At 40.4% G+C, this 14951-nt stretch overlaps 1 protein-coding gene across 2 annotated transcripts in view; it reads right to left on the bottom strand.

Annotated features, from left to right (window-relative positions):
• The window catches only part of Adamts3 (ADAM metallopeptidase with thrombospondin type 1 motif 3), a 214280-nt gene that overhangs the window by 43352 nt on the left and 155977 nt on the right, over positions 1 to 14951 (bottom strand). For both annotated transcript variants that reach the window (XM_038330474.1, XM_038330465.1), the window contains exon 5: positions 5559 to 5758. In XM_038330474.1, the coding sequence (XP_038186402.1) occupies positions 5559 to 5758 (200 nt within the window). The remainder of the gene's footprint in view (positions 1 to 5558; positions 5759 to 14951) is intronic.

The following is a 14951-nucleotide window of genomic DNA, read 5'->3' as shown; positions in this document are numbered from 1 at the left end:
GACATTTAAGGGTAATTCTGGCTACAGTCTGAATTGATCTATAAAAAATGATCACTCTCCACAGTTGTCTCCCATGAAGTGAATATTCCTAACACACACACGCACACACACACATGCACACACACACACATGCACACACACACACGTGCACACACACATGCACACCTACTTTCCTTCTGCATTCCATCTCTGGAATGTTCTTAGTATTTAGGGGTCCTACAATCCAATCAGTTTTCTCTCAGCTGCAACCTAACCTTACTAATAACTGCAGTGTGAGCTAAGACTACAATCGTCTACACTCTTAGTAAACTCAGGAGTGTCCAGATAGCCTAGGGGTGGGGAACTAAATATAAATAGTAAATGAGTTTGAATCTGCTCTGATCAGGCCTGATTTCTACTAGGAGATACACAGGCTAAAAACACAGAGACTATACACGTGAGGAGAAATAAATGGAGTTGGGAATGAGGTTCAGAGGTAGAGGGCTTGTATACATGAAACTCTGGGTTTGAGTCCTGGGATTGAAGAAGGTGGGAGGGGCAAGTTCATAGGAGACAGAAACAGGAGTGAGACCGAAACCATTGGAGCAAGGAGGAAAAGGAGAGGAAGAGCCTCCCAGTCGTCTGACTGTGGCAGAATGTGCTTCTAAAGCCCACACCAAAGAAATCACTCATCTTTTCTACCCTTTACAGTGTAATGCACATGCCTTAGGATGGTGCATGCATTTTTCTGTAGTTAGACTCTGCTCCCTGCCATACCCATTAATTTGTCACATAGACAAACCTACAGTGGTTCCCAAATCATCACGAGCTAGCATTTTGTAGTACCATGTTACAAGGTGGCCTCTTGCCTTCTAATACCCACACAGCCTTTTTTTTTTCTCATGGTTTATTTTTTTTATATTTAAAAATTTCCATCTCCTTCCCTCCTCCTCCCCCCTCCCTCCCCTCCTTCTCCCCCTTCCCTCCCCTCCCCTCCACCCATACCTCCCCTCCCTCCCTCTCAAGGCCAAGGAGCCATCAGGGTTCCCCACTCTATGCTAAGACCAAGGTCCTCCCAACTCCCCCCAGGTCCAGGAAGGTGATCGACCAAGCTGAGAAGGCTCCCACAGAGCCCGTCCATGCAGAAGAATCAGAGCCCAGAGCCATTGTCCTTTGCTTCTCAGTCAGCCCCCGCTGTTGGCCACATTCAGAGAGACGGGTTTGGTCGCATGATCCATCAGTCCCATCCCATGCCACACAGCCTTTTACAGCATAGAAACGCCAATTTAGTCTTTGAAGTCCAGCTCAAAGAATATGTCCTCTATGGACACTTTATTGATCACTGGTGTTATTGGCCAAATCTCATCTCCCTCCTTTTCAGTTCATATTTAAATAATGGCTGTGGGTGGATCTTCTAAATGAACAAATGTCATTTCTATATCATGATTTTATTTTACCTACTGGAGTTAGTAAGACATGAGAAGGAGCTCAGTTGTATTAGCTTCCTAGGGATTTAACATGATTGAGTCTCAAAAAAGACTACAAAGACTGGCTAAATAAATGCCTAGAGTAGTGTTGTGAATTTCAACAGAAGCGGATATTAGATAGTGACCCCAAATGAACTGTCACATGACCCATTAAGGCCTCCTGAACACACATACCCCCAGATAAATCCGCCTTGCATTGATGTGCAATACTTACATAAACATTAGTGAGGACCCAGAAGTTATCATTAAGTAACCAGCAATAATGCTCATGTGCTAACACTTAGTCATTCGTTAGCTTTGGAAGAACCAGAGTCTTGGGGGCTGGCGTAATTTCTTTAAGGACGACGAGTGGGGACGCTGCTTGCATTACATTTTAGCGAATTGCTGCTGAACAGCTAACTTCTACAGAAGAATGAGTGCTTTCTTAGCTAGGATTTCTTGAAGTACAAGGTTGTTTTAGGGGTATTTTGTCTTTCATTTTTGTACTGGGGACAGTGTGTGTGTGTGTGTGTGTGTGTGTGTGTTATTTCCGATAATAAAGTAAAAAGGCATGGGAGAGGATTATAGCCATTGCCATCTCTATCACAGATTGTATTGCAGGAGCCAGTGTATCAATCTTCCCATCTTTACAGCAAAAAAGGTTGCATTCGCGGGCCTGTCAAGATCACTCCAAACCTAAAAGTCTGGGGTTCTTAGTTTTGCTTTTGAATTCTAAGCATCTTGGGGACATGAGATATTGCCTCCATGTTCAATAAATGCCAAAAGCTTATCTTTACCAAGCTACTGTTACCTGTATAAAAGTAGTTTGTGTAGTAGTTTCTGTATACATGGTATGGTGGTTTGAATCAGACTATCCCCCCATAGGCTCAAGTTTGAGGAGCTAGTGTGGACTTGCAGGAGGAAGCACATCACTAGGTGTGTCTCTGAGGACTCCTAGCTTGCCCCACCTCCAGTCTGCTCTTTCTGCCTTGTGTTTATGCTAACACTGTGGTCACTCAACTTCCTGCTCCAGCTGCTTGTTGCATTTCTCCCTGCCATTAGAGACTCTCCCTCTAGAAACCATCAGCCAAATAAACTCTTTCAAAGGTTTCTTTGGACCATAGTGTTTTATTGCAGCCGTGAAAAGTAGCTCAAATCTTCATCCCAGCTGTTAATACTTGTGCACATTAACTATCCTGGATTATTACACTAGAAAGCAAGGAGGATAGGTTCTTTTTTTTTTTTTTTAATCAGTCCCTGAAGCTTATCCGCATTTATTTGCATGGCTTTCCTTTTATTCTCTTGTAAGCGGATACTGAGCAGGAAGGCATAGGAGAGGCAAAGGAAGTGGACCAGGAGAATGTGATACCTAAAAACACTGTCAACAAACATGTAAGACTCAACATGCAAAGAAAGGTGGAGTTGACTCAGAAGAGAGGGTGTGAGTGTAGAGGCTGAGAGAAACTCTAGCTTCCAAATGGATGGGAATCCATACATTTTATATCTGTTTAACTGATTCCCCCTTGATAATTTGAAAAAAAAAATTTCACAGGTTCCAATAAAGTAAAATGATATGATTCTACAATACCAGGTGGCACCCCCTGCAAACCCAACCTCACCCTTAAAGGAATTTGCTTTTATTTCACCATCTTGCTTGCTTTCCTTGCTTCCTCTTCTCAACCTGCTATGAAGAGAAGTACACTCTCCCACCAGACAGGACACCGTGGAAGCTTTATGTGACTCCATGGAGAACTAAAAATTTGGAAAGTAAAGCACAAACTCTAAAATGCTACGTTCTGGACCAAACTTTTAATTTAAAGACTTCCATAACAAATTCATACCGCAGCATATTATTCTAAATTAAAGCTCCCATTTCTGCATTCGCTTAAGATCATTGTTAGTTGATAGTACAATCAATCTTCCTAATCAAAGTACATTACTAGGTGTGTCTTTGCTTTCCTTCCTCCCTTCCTGCATTTTTCTCCCTTCATTAAGATTAGCAGAGTGCAGCAACTACTGTCCTTGTGGAAAGTCTTAGAACGAGAAGCTTTCTATGGGCAACGTCTAACCACTGCTACGTCTCTGCTCTGTGCTACGTGAATGCTACAACAGAAATCCATCTCAGACATGCAGCTCTGACTTTTTCAAGCTATTTTAAAAACAAGTCACAATTTCCCTCAATTTGGAATCCCAGACTCTAGTGCATCAGCCTTTGGGAGATTAGTGAGGATTTCCACACTGGAACAATAGGCATATTTCTATTAAATGTCACAGAATCTCATGCCAACTTTGGGATTCTTTGAAAAAAAAAAAAACCACACTTTAATCATTGTAGGTCATTTGTTTATGATTCCAAATTTAAAGGCATTCACAAAATATTTCCAGCTGAACTGATAATGACAGCTTTGTGTAGTTTACATAACAGAATTAGTTCATCTACAGCCACTATATTTTTAATTCAGCCCTAGCAATATAGGAACAGGGGATATATTTTTTCTAAATTCTCAAGGTTTTCATTTTCTTCCTATTCTCCTGTTTCCACTTCTGTTCATCCCTTCTTCTCTGACCTCTCCTCGTGCATCATGGAATCCAGCAATCTTGCTTATCTGTCTAAGTCCTCCACCACGGAGTCATCAGAATTCTGATGCTAAGATCTGATCTGTGCTCTGTGGTCCATTGTGGAATCTGAACATGCTCCATGGCATAGCATTCAAGGGCCACATATTCCAATCCAACCTACTGAAAATGGCCTTGTTTTCCTCTCTCCTTACTCCTCTTCCAGAAAGTTCTGCAGGTCAGCAGCTGAGGGAAGAGGTGTGATGTCAGATAACAACATCACCTTGTGCCACTGTACGGACCTTGAGCGTGGGTGCAGGGCACACCTTCTGAACCTCACAGAGACGTGGAATACGTGTACCTTTATAAACTAGCATCTCAAGGAATAAACAAACTTAGCAGGCTTAAATGTTGATGTATATAAAATAATTATTAATGAAATTTAGAGTTTTTGTCACTAATATTTATCTTCATAGTCGAATGAAATACACTAGAGATGAACAAAAAAGAATGGTACAGGTGCCCAAAGAAATAAAAGCAAGCATCAGAAAGCAGAAAGAGGGCAGGGAGTCAGGCAACAAGCTCAGCACACCATGTCTTATAGAATGCCATGGGGTAAAACATGAAAGAAGACCACTGCCTCAGTTATCTCCCCGAAGGAGGTGGCTTGGCTGTATTATCATTGGTTATTTCTCAGCAATTGCCCTGGGCCAGATCCAAAGGACATCAATTTGAAAATGATGCCATTTTCTGAATGTGATTAAGCCTCGTAAAAGAAAAATAAAGATTCCTTCAAGGGCCCATTAGCAGCAATTGCCGAGCCAGCAGCTATGTGCTTTGTAAATATGTTACCTTCTGTCTAGAATTTTAAAAACAGCGTATTTGTTCGAAAGTTCTTATCCATCGTTGAAAACCGTCCATCCTCTCAGGGTATAGAGCAAGGCTGGAAAGAGCCATTTAACTACCCAGAGCAAACATGGAGGCAAGCTGACAGTCTTCAAACTATTAATTGTCCCCCAAACAAAACGAGATGCAAAACCATGATATAGTTTCATTCAACATGGGCTTCTAAAATACATGATGTTTCACTTGGTTGTTGTGGGATATTTTGATCGCACTCTGACTGAGACGGCCCACTGAAGTTATATCTTGAGCTACAGGGCTGAGCCAGTGACTGGCTTACTGGAATTGGCCATAGAGTAGCCAGCAGTTTGGATAGATAAGACTCACAGGAAAGAAAGGGCGGACTGGAACTTGAGCTTCCTCTTGGTTCTGGACAAGGGAAGAGATTCTTCTCTTGTCGTGTCTCCAGCCAAAAAGCAAGGTCAGTTAGTTGCTTCTCAATCTCTCTGAGCTAGCAGGTTTTTACTGCAGTTTTTGACTTCTGAATTTTATTGATAAAATGGAATGGTAGAGACTTAATTTAAACTTGCTTATCATGACTGTGGCAGAGCCTGGATTTTGGGTGAGGCTCTTATATCAACGCCCAGAGGACACTAACCAAACAAGAGATGTGACTGAAATGACCAAACGCCTCCAGGAGGAGTCGCTACTCACAATGTTCATCAGGGTGAGGAGGTAGTTTTGGACATGCTCTTTGCCATGGAAACGGACCACAGAGTCATCCACTCCCAGAAGCACCTCGATGTTGTAATCGTTCTCTCCCGAGTGTCTGCGGCGCCTCATTGTCTCATTCAGCTGCTGGCCAAGGTTGCTGTAAACTGTGCCTAGATCCTCGAGGCCTTCCAGATTCGACTCTATTAAGAGACAAAAGGAACCCAGGCATTTCAGTTTCCCCAATGGGCCTTCCAGTACTTTCTTACAACTATATCTTTTCAGGGGCCATCACTATAATCCAAATCATTATCGTATTGCTTTCATTTGGTTTGGGAAATAATAGGCACATATGTATGCTCAGGATGACTCCCAATGTATTCAACGCTCACAGTAACGTACAATAGTACTACCATACTATTGTACCACTGTACCAAACTGAATAGTCACAAGGATGGAAGTGGTTAGTCTTTTCCTTGCTGAGTCCTAGGACAGAGAAAAGGCAACAGGGTACAGCATGGAGGCAAGTTATAGAATTACTCAATAAATCACTCAAATTTAAATGAAATGTTCTGTGTCACCATGGTAACCCTGATTAATCTACAATCCTATGATCATGGGGTATATAATTTATACAATATAAACTTAGATCACCTAATCGGCAGCCTTAACTTAAAGATCAACTTCTGTCATGTCAACATAGCTACAATTTATGATAACTATTACTGGCCATGGCTAATGTCTTGCTTTACTATATTGGAGTATGGCTGTCTGGGAAATACGGCTGGAGAAAAAGTGGGCAGACACATGGGTACAGCTAGTTGACACTATAGTTCTCCAAATTTGGCTGGTCTCTCATCCAATAGCAGGTAATATCTAATGCTGTATATCTGAATTTGTGAGACAGCAAAGTAAGGAGTCAATCAGAAGATGACTGATAGAGAAAAATCATAAGCACAATTTACTTTTATTTATATCAAAGAAGTATTATAGTTCTTTAAATGGGCCTTTCATACATAGATATAAACATTGAGATATGGGAAGGAATGAGGCAGATACTATTTGCATTTAACAACCTAAATTCTCTATATTTGGTGAAGAACTGTTTGGCGAATTAAAACATGAAATATAAGTTGGATACTAATATCATTCAACTGCTGGCATAAAAAAAATCCATGAAGGTATGTTCATTTCCATTTCAAGTCTATAAAACCCAGAAAGGAATTTATTCTATAAAGTGCCTTGATGTCTAAAACAAGCTTGACAGAAGCAAGTCTGACTCACAGTTTATATAGAGGTTTATTGAATACTGTGTTGAGGCCTATGAACCATCTGAATCAGAGTCTTGACATGAATGAATAGTCATTTTCCTCCCCCACCTTTGTGGTTTTAGTGAAGTCGCAGGAAAGGATGTCTCTCGGCCAAGAAGGCTGATGACCAAGCTTTAATCACATGGGATTAGAGGCATGGAAGTACATACCCTGCTCACACCTCTTCAGCCTCTCACAAATACAGAGAAACACCCAGCCCTGCCCAACACGTACTGGCATCAGCTATGCTGATGACTATTTGGTTTAAAAGCTATACTGTACTTCACTTTGACCCAAGCTCAGTTCCTTAATTCATTAGCTGGGGATTTTCTCCTCACCAAGAACTCTTTGGCTCATTGGTGTAAAAATAACTCTCACCACAGTCCACATCACACAGAAAGCTTCCTTCAAAAGCTGCTTTTCAAGATCCGGGAACCTATATACTGAGGCTGGAAACTACGCTCGCACACGGCTTTGCCATTCAACCTCACGTCTCTCGGCGCACTTGAGAACGTGAGAGGTGATCGCGAGTGTACGGACAGGACTGCTGATGGATTAGCTCTCCATTCTAACAATGTCTTGTTTGGCAGGGTTCTCAGAGGCAATGTTCAATGGAAATACGCTAGCAGCATCATTATATTATCAAACCTGATGAATGGATGGAGAAGGGTGAGGGTTTATTGCAGAGACAGTACATTTCACCCTGACACTTCCTGTCTGCCTTTTGCATTTCTCCTTGAATAAATGGAAAGAATGAAGACATTTATGGTACAAAAGGGAACACGGGGTTGGGGAAAAGAAAGGAATCTTTAAATCCCAAGGCACTTTTGTTTGTCTTTTACGCTGTGCTGTACAATCTTATTTTCCTTGATTCTGAATGTGGACAGTGTCATACATTAGGACAACTTCTGGCAGTTTTACTTACACACATCATGATTCTGGTCATCTCTGGGGCCATGAAGTATACTCATTCACAATTAATTTGCCTTAGTATGTTTCTTTTAAATGTAACATCCAAATTATTTCTAGAATATGTTTTTTTCTTTTCCCCCCAAGACAGGTCTCACTGTCTGACTGTATTCTCCAGGCTGGACTTGAACTTAAAATATGCCTCTGATTCCAGGGATACTAAAATTAAGGTGTGGACCAGCACAACCAATTAACCTGGACTTTATAATCAGACAAATTTATGTTCAGATCTTGATAATGAGCCATCCTACTGTAGTTTTATATAAGATGACAAACCTCTGACCCTCAGCTACTTGATTTATGAGATGGAATAATCCTTATGCTTAGGGCTGGGGAGATAGCTTGGCTTGTTGTGCAAGCATGAGGACTTGAACCAAACCTCAGCATCCATGTGTAAAGACTGAGAACAGCGTCCTCTGAGCCTGTGACCTCAGTGCTCTGGGATGTGTGAAACGGGATAGGAGTGCTGAGGCCTACTGGAAGAGCTTCCTGCTCAGAAAGACCCTGTCACGAGAGGATATGGTGGATTGGTACACAGAAGGAAACTGGACTTCCAGCCTAGCTCTAGGCTCACTTAGAGGTTCTGCCTCAAGAAAGGAAGGCTAATCGATATAACAGGACACTTGGCATTCTTCTCTGGCCTCTGTATGTATACAAGCTACCCCCTCCCTGCCCCGAGACACAGACCATTCACATCTACTCCCTCATAGTTTCCCAAATATATTCTTTCTCATAAATGGCTTCTAGATTCAAATCTCTAACTTGTGTACTCAACATAAGAGTTCCTGTAGGGGCCAGAAATCTAGAAATAGGTCACTAGAAAGGGGATGCCATGGGTGTGAGGGTATAATAAAGTACAGGCAATATAAACATAGACTGGAGGATAACTGAGGTGGAAATATACAAGCAAGAAGGGGTGGTAGAATATGGGACACAAGGAGGTAAGGAGGAGGATTAATCAAAATGAACGGATTATAGAAGATCCATATAGAAATCAGTTTTATAAACAGCCTACAAAGTATAATTTATGGAAAAAAGAATTTAGAAAGGAACTACCTTACATGGCTAAATAAAGCTCCTCTAGAAGCCCAGGTTTATTAAACAAAACTCTCAGTGCCAGGTGTGTGATTACTCCCCATGAGCTGTTGGTCAGGAACACCCCGAATAACTCCCAACAATACAGAGTCTTGCCACTGTTTTTTAACTGACCACCAGAATGACAGGATAAGATCCTATTGCTGCAGACACCACAAATATTGGTTGCAAGGTGTGAAGATTAAGTAGAAACTTGTCTGGAAGCCTCCTCCTTGTCAGCTAGATTTCATTGTGCTAGAAATGTGCCATACAGACTTCTGGCTGAGAAAAATCATCAGTGAGTTTACCTAGATATGAACCAGACTAACTATAACAACAATCTCCCTGGTAAGATGTACCTTTTGGTACAATAGTGGCACAGTTGTTACAGCAGTAACCAGTTGCTCTGTCCTTGAATAAAACACCTTCTCCATAAAAGAAAATTAAGCCTTGCGATGTAAACTCAGTCAAAAACCCATTGATCAGGCCCTGGGAGAGAGAATTCAGTAATATTGTCCAGCTAAATTATAATGGCACCAAGCCACCTTCTAAATATTTATTTTATACCCACAGACAAACACTAGGCTCAACAATTACTCTCATAAGCTTCTCTTGCAGTGAACAACAGTGAATTTGGAGACATATGATTGTTTATGTTGCTGAAAAGAAGTAATGGTTGAATGTTTAGCCCTAGATAAAACATTTATACCACACCTTCTAAGGTGTGGAGCATCATGGAAGAGTGGGTACAAAGAATTTAAGAGCTAGAAACCAGAGTGAAAGGCTGTGAAATGCCACTTCTGGACATAAAACCACACCAGTGGTTGCCTGCAATGGACTCACAAAAGACTGGACACACATCTTATGCATCGGTGTTGACAGAACAAATGATCTATTTTTAGTAGGCAGAAGAATAATGACCCCGTTACTCCATGTAAAATAATTAGTGCCACAGTGCATAATGCTCCACTTATTTCATAGAGTTTGATGCTCATCTTCATCATGTGGTAGAGTAGCTTGTCAGGCTAAACACAGCTCATATAAGCAGGGCCCCTACAATTCCGTTTATTTGGGGTTGAGGTGTAGGAAGTGATATTTATATAGTAGATGTGAGTACAGGGGCAGCTGGGGCTATCCTGAGCAGTGAGACGAAGGATGGCGCTAAGGGTCAAAAGTGTTCCACTTTACTACATCAATGACTTGTCCTCAGAATACCAAATGATATATATTCTTAAAATGTTTCCTCTTAGAGAAGAGTAGAATTTTGGAACTATCTTGGAAATTACTGACACATATTAAATAATATATTGGAAACATTTGAATTGCAAACTTTTGCTCACGCACTAGTTTGCTGATGGCAATATATTATTTTCAAACACCTAACTTTACTCTCTATATTTGTTGGAGTAAATTTTTAGGGAATGTATAACTGAACAATTTGGCCATAACGTGTACAGCTATTTTTAGTTTTAAATGAAGGCTTTTCAGTGCTGAAGCACCATTTTGAACTTACTAAATATGGTATAACTTACATTACTTATCACCCTGAACACTCTAGTCTTAAATGATTTTCAAGAAGGAATTGGCATATTTTATGTCTAATCATATTCACAGGCAATCAAAATATAGTTTTTAGTCAACTTGTCTCTTACCTCAGAAGAAGTCCTATCATCTGAAAGGAGACAGAGCTAAAGTTTGAGAGGTGTATGTTGACCGAGTTCTATATCAGATACAAATAACTTCAGGGCTCAGGGAAAACATGACTGTCATCCTGGGTTAGAGATGGTGGGCCAGAGATTCTGTGCTTATTATCCAGTCTCTCCTTCAAAAAAGCAGAATGCCCATTTTTATCTAAAACAGCAATAAGCTCAGCTAAGAGTCATTTCCATATAGTGTGATTAAGGAGTACATGTGACTTAAGATCTGATGAAGAAACCTAAGCAGAAGCATTGCTCATACATTGGTGACTTATACGAAAGACCCATCCAAACTCCTATGGTAGGTGTTCCCAAAGTCTCTGCAAAGGAAAGTGATTTGACTTTGTAGGTGCACTCTTGGCTCCCCACTAAGCATTTCTGTCTGCTCCTGAAGCATGACACCCAGAACTGGAGGAGGAATCTTGGGGTGAAGGCAGGTGCTGAGTAAGGCAGGGTGTTTATACACAGGAATATGGTTATTCTATGAGTGTAGGGTCACACAGGGATCCAGAACAACTCCAGATTGAACTAAAAACATGAGGGATGACCCTTCTATCATGTTAATATCGCCATCTTGATTGGATGTTTTTTGAATATGCCTCAGAGTCTAATCCTAACACATGTAACACTGAACCCACATCATTGTTGCCTAGGTTTCTTCTGCACCCATCCTCTGCAGGAATAAATACAAGTTGCATTTCGTGCAGATAATGTAAATGTGTAAAAATACACTAAGTAACTAAATAAATTACAAATCACACTACACTCAATTTCCTTATGGTGCACTGATGACAAGAAATGAGGAATAGCATATTGTTTCACAGTAATAAGTACAGAGTGAGTCTACATAGAAATTTGGCATTCTCCATGAATGGAATACTGTATTGAAAATGAAGTCACTGGAATACCACAGACTGGTTTTCCAAGAGTAGGTGGAGAGCCTAATATCAGAGCCAAAAATAGATGTAAAATCCAACAAATGTCATCTACTAACACCAGAAGCAGAGGGTGGCCAACTTCCTCACGACACCCTATTAGTATTATCATCTAGTGATCTTTCCACCAACATCTTGTTTTCAGAGTTAACATGTCATTCCCAATAAGGTACAGTGCCCGTCTCCAAATGTATGAGGATGTTATTGTATGAAGATATAATATACTACTGTAAAAAATCTTCACTAGCAAGTAAACAGCATGATAGTCCAAAGAACTATAACTAGGCCAATTTATGATGTGAACTCTGAACTTGCACAAAAGAATTGCTGCTCCAGCCAGGCAGAGGTGATACTTGCCTTTAATCCCAGCACTTGGGAGGTCAAGGCAGGTGGATTTTGAGGTCAGCTTGGTCTACAAGAGCTAATTCCAGGACAGGATTCAAAGCTACAGTGAAAACCTGTCTTGAAAAACCAAAAAGAATTGCTGCTCTAAAAAAATATAACATTTCCATTTAATGAATATGGTTGTCCATGTTAGTCCCCCCTCAAAGTTCTAACAGGAAACAGTATATATTTGCATTTGTTTAACTGTTGCTACCTACTTCAAGGGATAATTTACAACATTTTAAGTAAATAATTCTATCTTGGAAATAATAAAGTAAAATAATGCTTGCATGCTTTGGTTTGTTAATCATTTAGCAAACAAAAATTTAAAAGTCACTTCACTATTTGAAACATGAACTGACTTTTAATAAAAATCTTTGCATTTCAGTTAAAATGTTTTCAGTTATTATTAATTTTAAAAGCCCACTTGAAAAATTATAAGAAATAAGCTATTCTATTAGTTGCATGACAAAGAGGTCCATAAGGATGGGGTTCCCGGGTTACTCCATCAATAGATTATCCATAATATAGCTGATTCTCCTACCTTGGACATCCTGCTACTGGTGATGCATAAATTCTCTTCAGGTTAATTTCCTTCCTTTCAAATAGCTTCACCAGCTCTAGCATCAGAGTCAGGTCCAATAAACTGGACCTCCCTATGCATTTTATAGACTGGACTTCCCTATGCATCCTACAGACTGGACCTCCATATGCATCTTACAGACTGAACCTCTCTATCTGTCCTACAGACTGGACCTCCCTATGCATCTTACAGACTGGACCTTCCTATGCATTCTACAGACTGGACCTCCCTATGCATCTTACAGACTGGACCTCTCTATCTATCCTACAGACTGGACCTCCCTATGCATCTTATAGACTGGACCTTCCTATGCATTCTACAGACTGGACCTCCCTATGCATCTTACAGACTGGACCTCTCTATCTATCCTACAGACTGGACCTCCCTATGTATCTTAAAGACTGGACCTTCCTATCTATCCTACAGACTGGCTCCCTATTTATCTTACAGACTGGACCTTTCTATGTATCTTTCTTAGGAGTAGTTGAGAAAGTTTATCAGAAGCTTTTGGCACATTTAACTATTTCAATGGCCAGAATCCAACCACACAAACTTAAAACCATCCCTAGATGACAAGAATAGATGTTTCAGTCTGTTTCGGGCAGGGAAAAAAAACCCAGTCTTGTGCCTAAGGCCAGGCTCATCCACAGCATATGCTAAGATATGAAGACACAGTAATGGACGGCTAACAGGAAAACCCACTCTGCCAGATTTTCTTTTCAGAGTCTGCTCCTCCTTCATTTTCTACTGGGTCTCTTATTCACAGTCTGCATTTGTACATTTTATGTGTGATTTCATGCTGTGGTCTGTTTACCTAGATTGAATTTTACATTTTTCTCACCTTCTCAGGGTCTACAGAGAGGCACGGTCCTTCACTCGTGTGGTACTAGTAGATTCTTATCACTGTTTCTCGCCCAGCCAGGTTGCTCTCATTTCTATTGACTTTAAATTTTATGCATTAAAGAATGCCCCATCATCACATCCATCCCTAACTCCCTCTCTTGAGCTCCTCAACATTTCCCAACATAAGTTTCCATCTTCGTCTAGAATTTTGCTTCATTTTTAGTAACTGAAATCTCTGTGATTGGGCAAGGCTGTCAGAAAAAATACAACATTCCTGTAAAGCTAAATATAAGATAAATAAAAGTTTTATTTTTTTGCTCTGGTATTATAGGGGAAATAGTTAATGCAAAAAAATATATTCAACGTGAAATAAAACTAGTATATTGTTATTTGCTAATCCAGCAACTCTAGGTGTGAGGAACCTTCCCCCAAGCGATGCATGTGGTCACAGGCTCAGTCACGGGGCAGGCTCGCACTCCTCCTTACTTGACCCCTGCAGGTCTGCTCAGTTTAAAGACATGATAAACTACTGTCCCCTCATTTTCTACTTTGACGTGAGTTCCTAACACTCGAAACTAACAGTACCTCTATGAAGCCCTCAATTAACCTGCCTTATTCAATCACCAACAGTATTCTTTTCCAATATTCTTTATAAAACTATTATTAGCTACACAATCCCTTGCAAGGACTCTGTATTCTCTTTTGCCTTATGAACTGATTGTTTTAGTTCAATTTTGCTTTAAAGGCTTCATTATCCGTAACCATTCCTTTTCTTAATATAGATCAATATATTTAGTTACTAAAATCTGAAGGTTATTTTCAAGGGCAATACCATCTATAATCTTTATATTTTAATAGTTCATACATTTAACAGCACTCTGAAATTCTCTTCATCTTCACCAAATTCCTTTCTTTCATATTTACGGCCTCTGTAGTTGAGTGCCATTAAACCAAGGCGCGGTGACAGATAGGGGAAGAGGTGATCACACCCAATTTACTTTTATAGTCCGATCATCCTACACTGCTAGGAAGGTTTGGAAAAAAAGCCCCACTGAATAGAGGGATGGGGTTGCATTTCACGGCTGTCAGTTTCAAAGCCTACACTATTTCTACCAGTTAACCTTCTCTGTGTTTCCTTCCTGGGAATGTAAAAGCCTCTTTATCTCAAATATCCCCAGAGATTCTGCAGGAATCATGTAGATTACTTTCTACAAAGTCATAAAGAATGAGTAACGCAAGTTTACAAAAGTAATCATAACCAAAATGCTGTGTATTAACATTTCTATTTACTACTTGAAATGAATACGTCATCAAGAATCCGGGAACTTTCCCTGCCACTTTTCTAAGCACCAGTAATCAGTCTAGCAGGAACAGGTCAAACTTGCCTTCTTTCCTAGAGCCAGCACTGCAGTGGTAAGATTAATGACACAGGTAAGAAGAATTAAAAAAGCATGGAAAGACTAAAAGGAGCAAAGCAAAGGAGGGGCAGTTTTCTATACGGTTTTCAAAAGAAGGGAGGGCATAGGCAGAGCCCTCACAAAGTGATGGAATAGACCGTGTGAGCATCTACATTACATTTGCTTGAGATACGCGCCAACCTT

The sequence above is a fragment of the Arvicola amphibius genome, chromosome 1, assembly GCF_903992535.2.
Source record: "Arvicola amphibius chromosome 1, mArvAmp1.2, whole genome shotgun sequence".
NCBI classification, from domain to species: domain Eukaryota; kingdom Metazoa; phylum Chordata; class Mammalia; order Rodentia; family Cricetidae; genus Arvicola; species Arvicola amphibius.
Note: the sequence above shows the minus strand (reverse complement) of the source record. Positions and strands in the feature narration are given on the sequence as shown.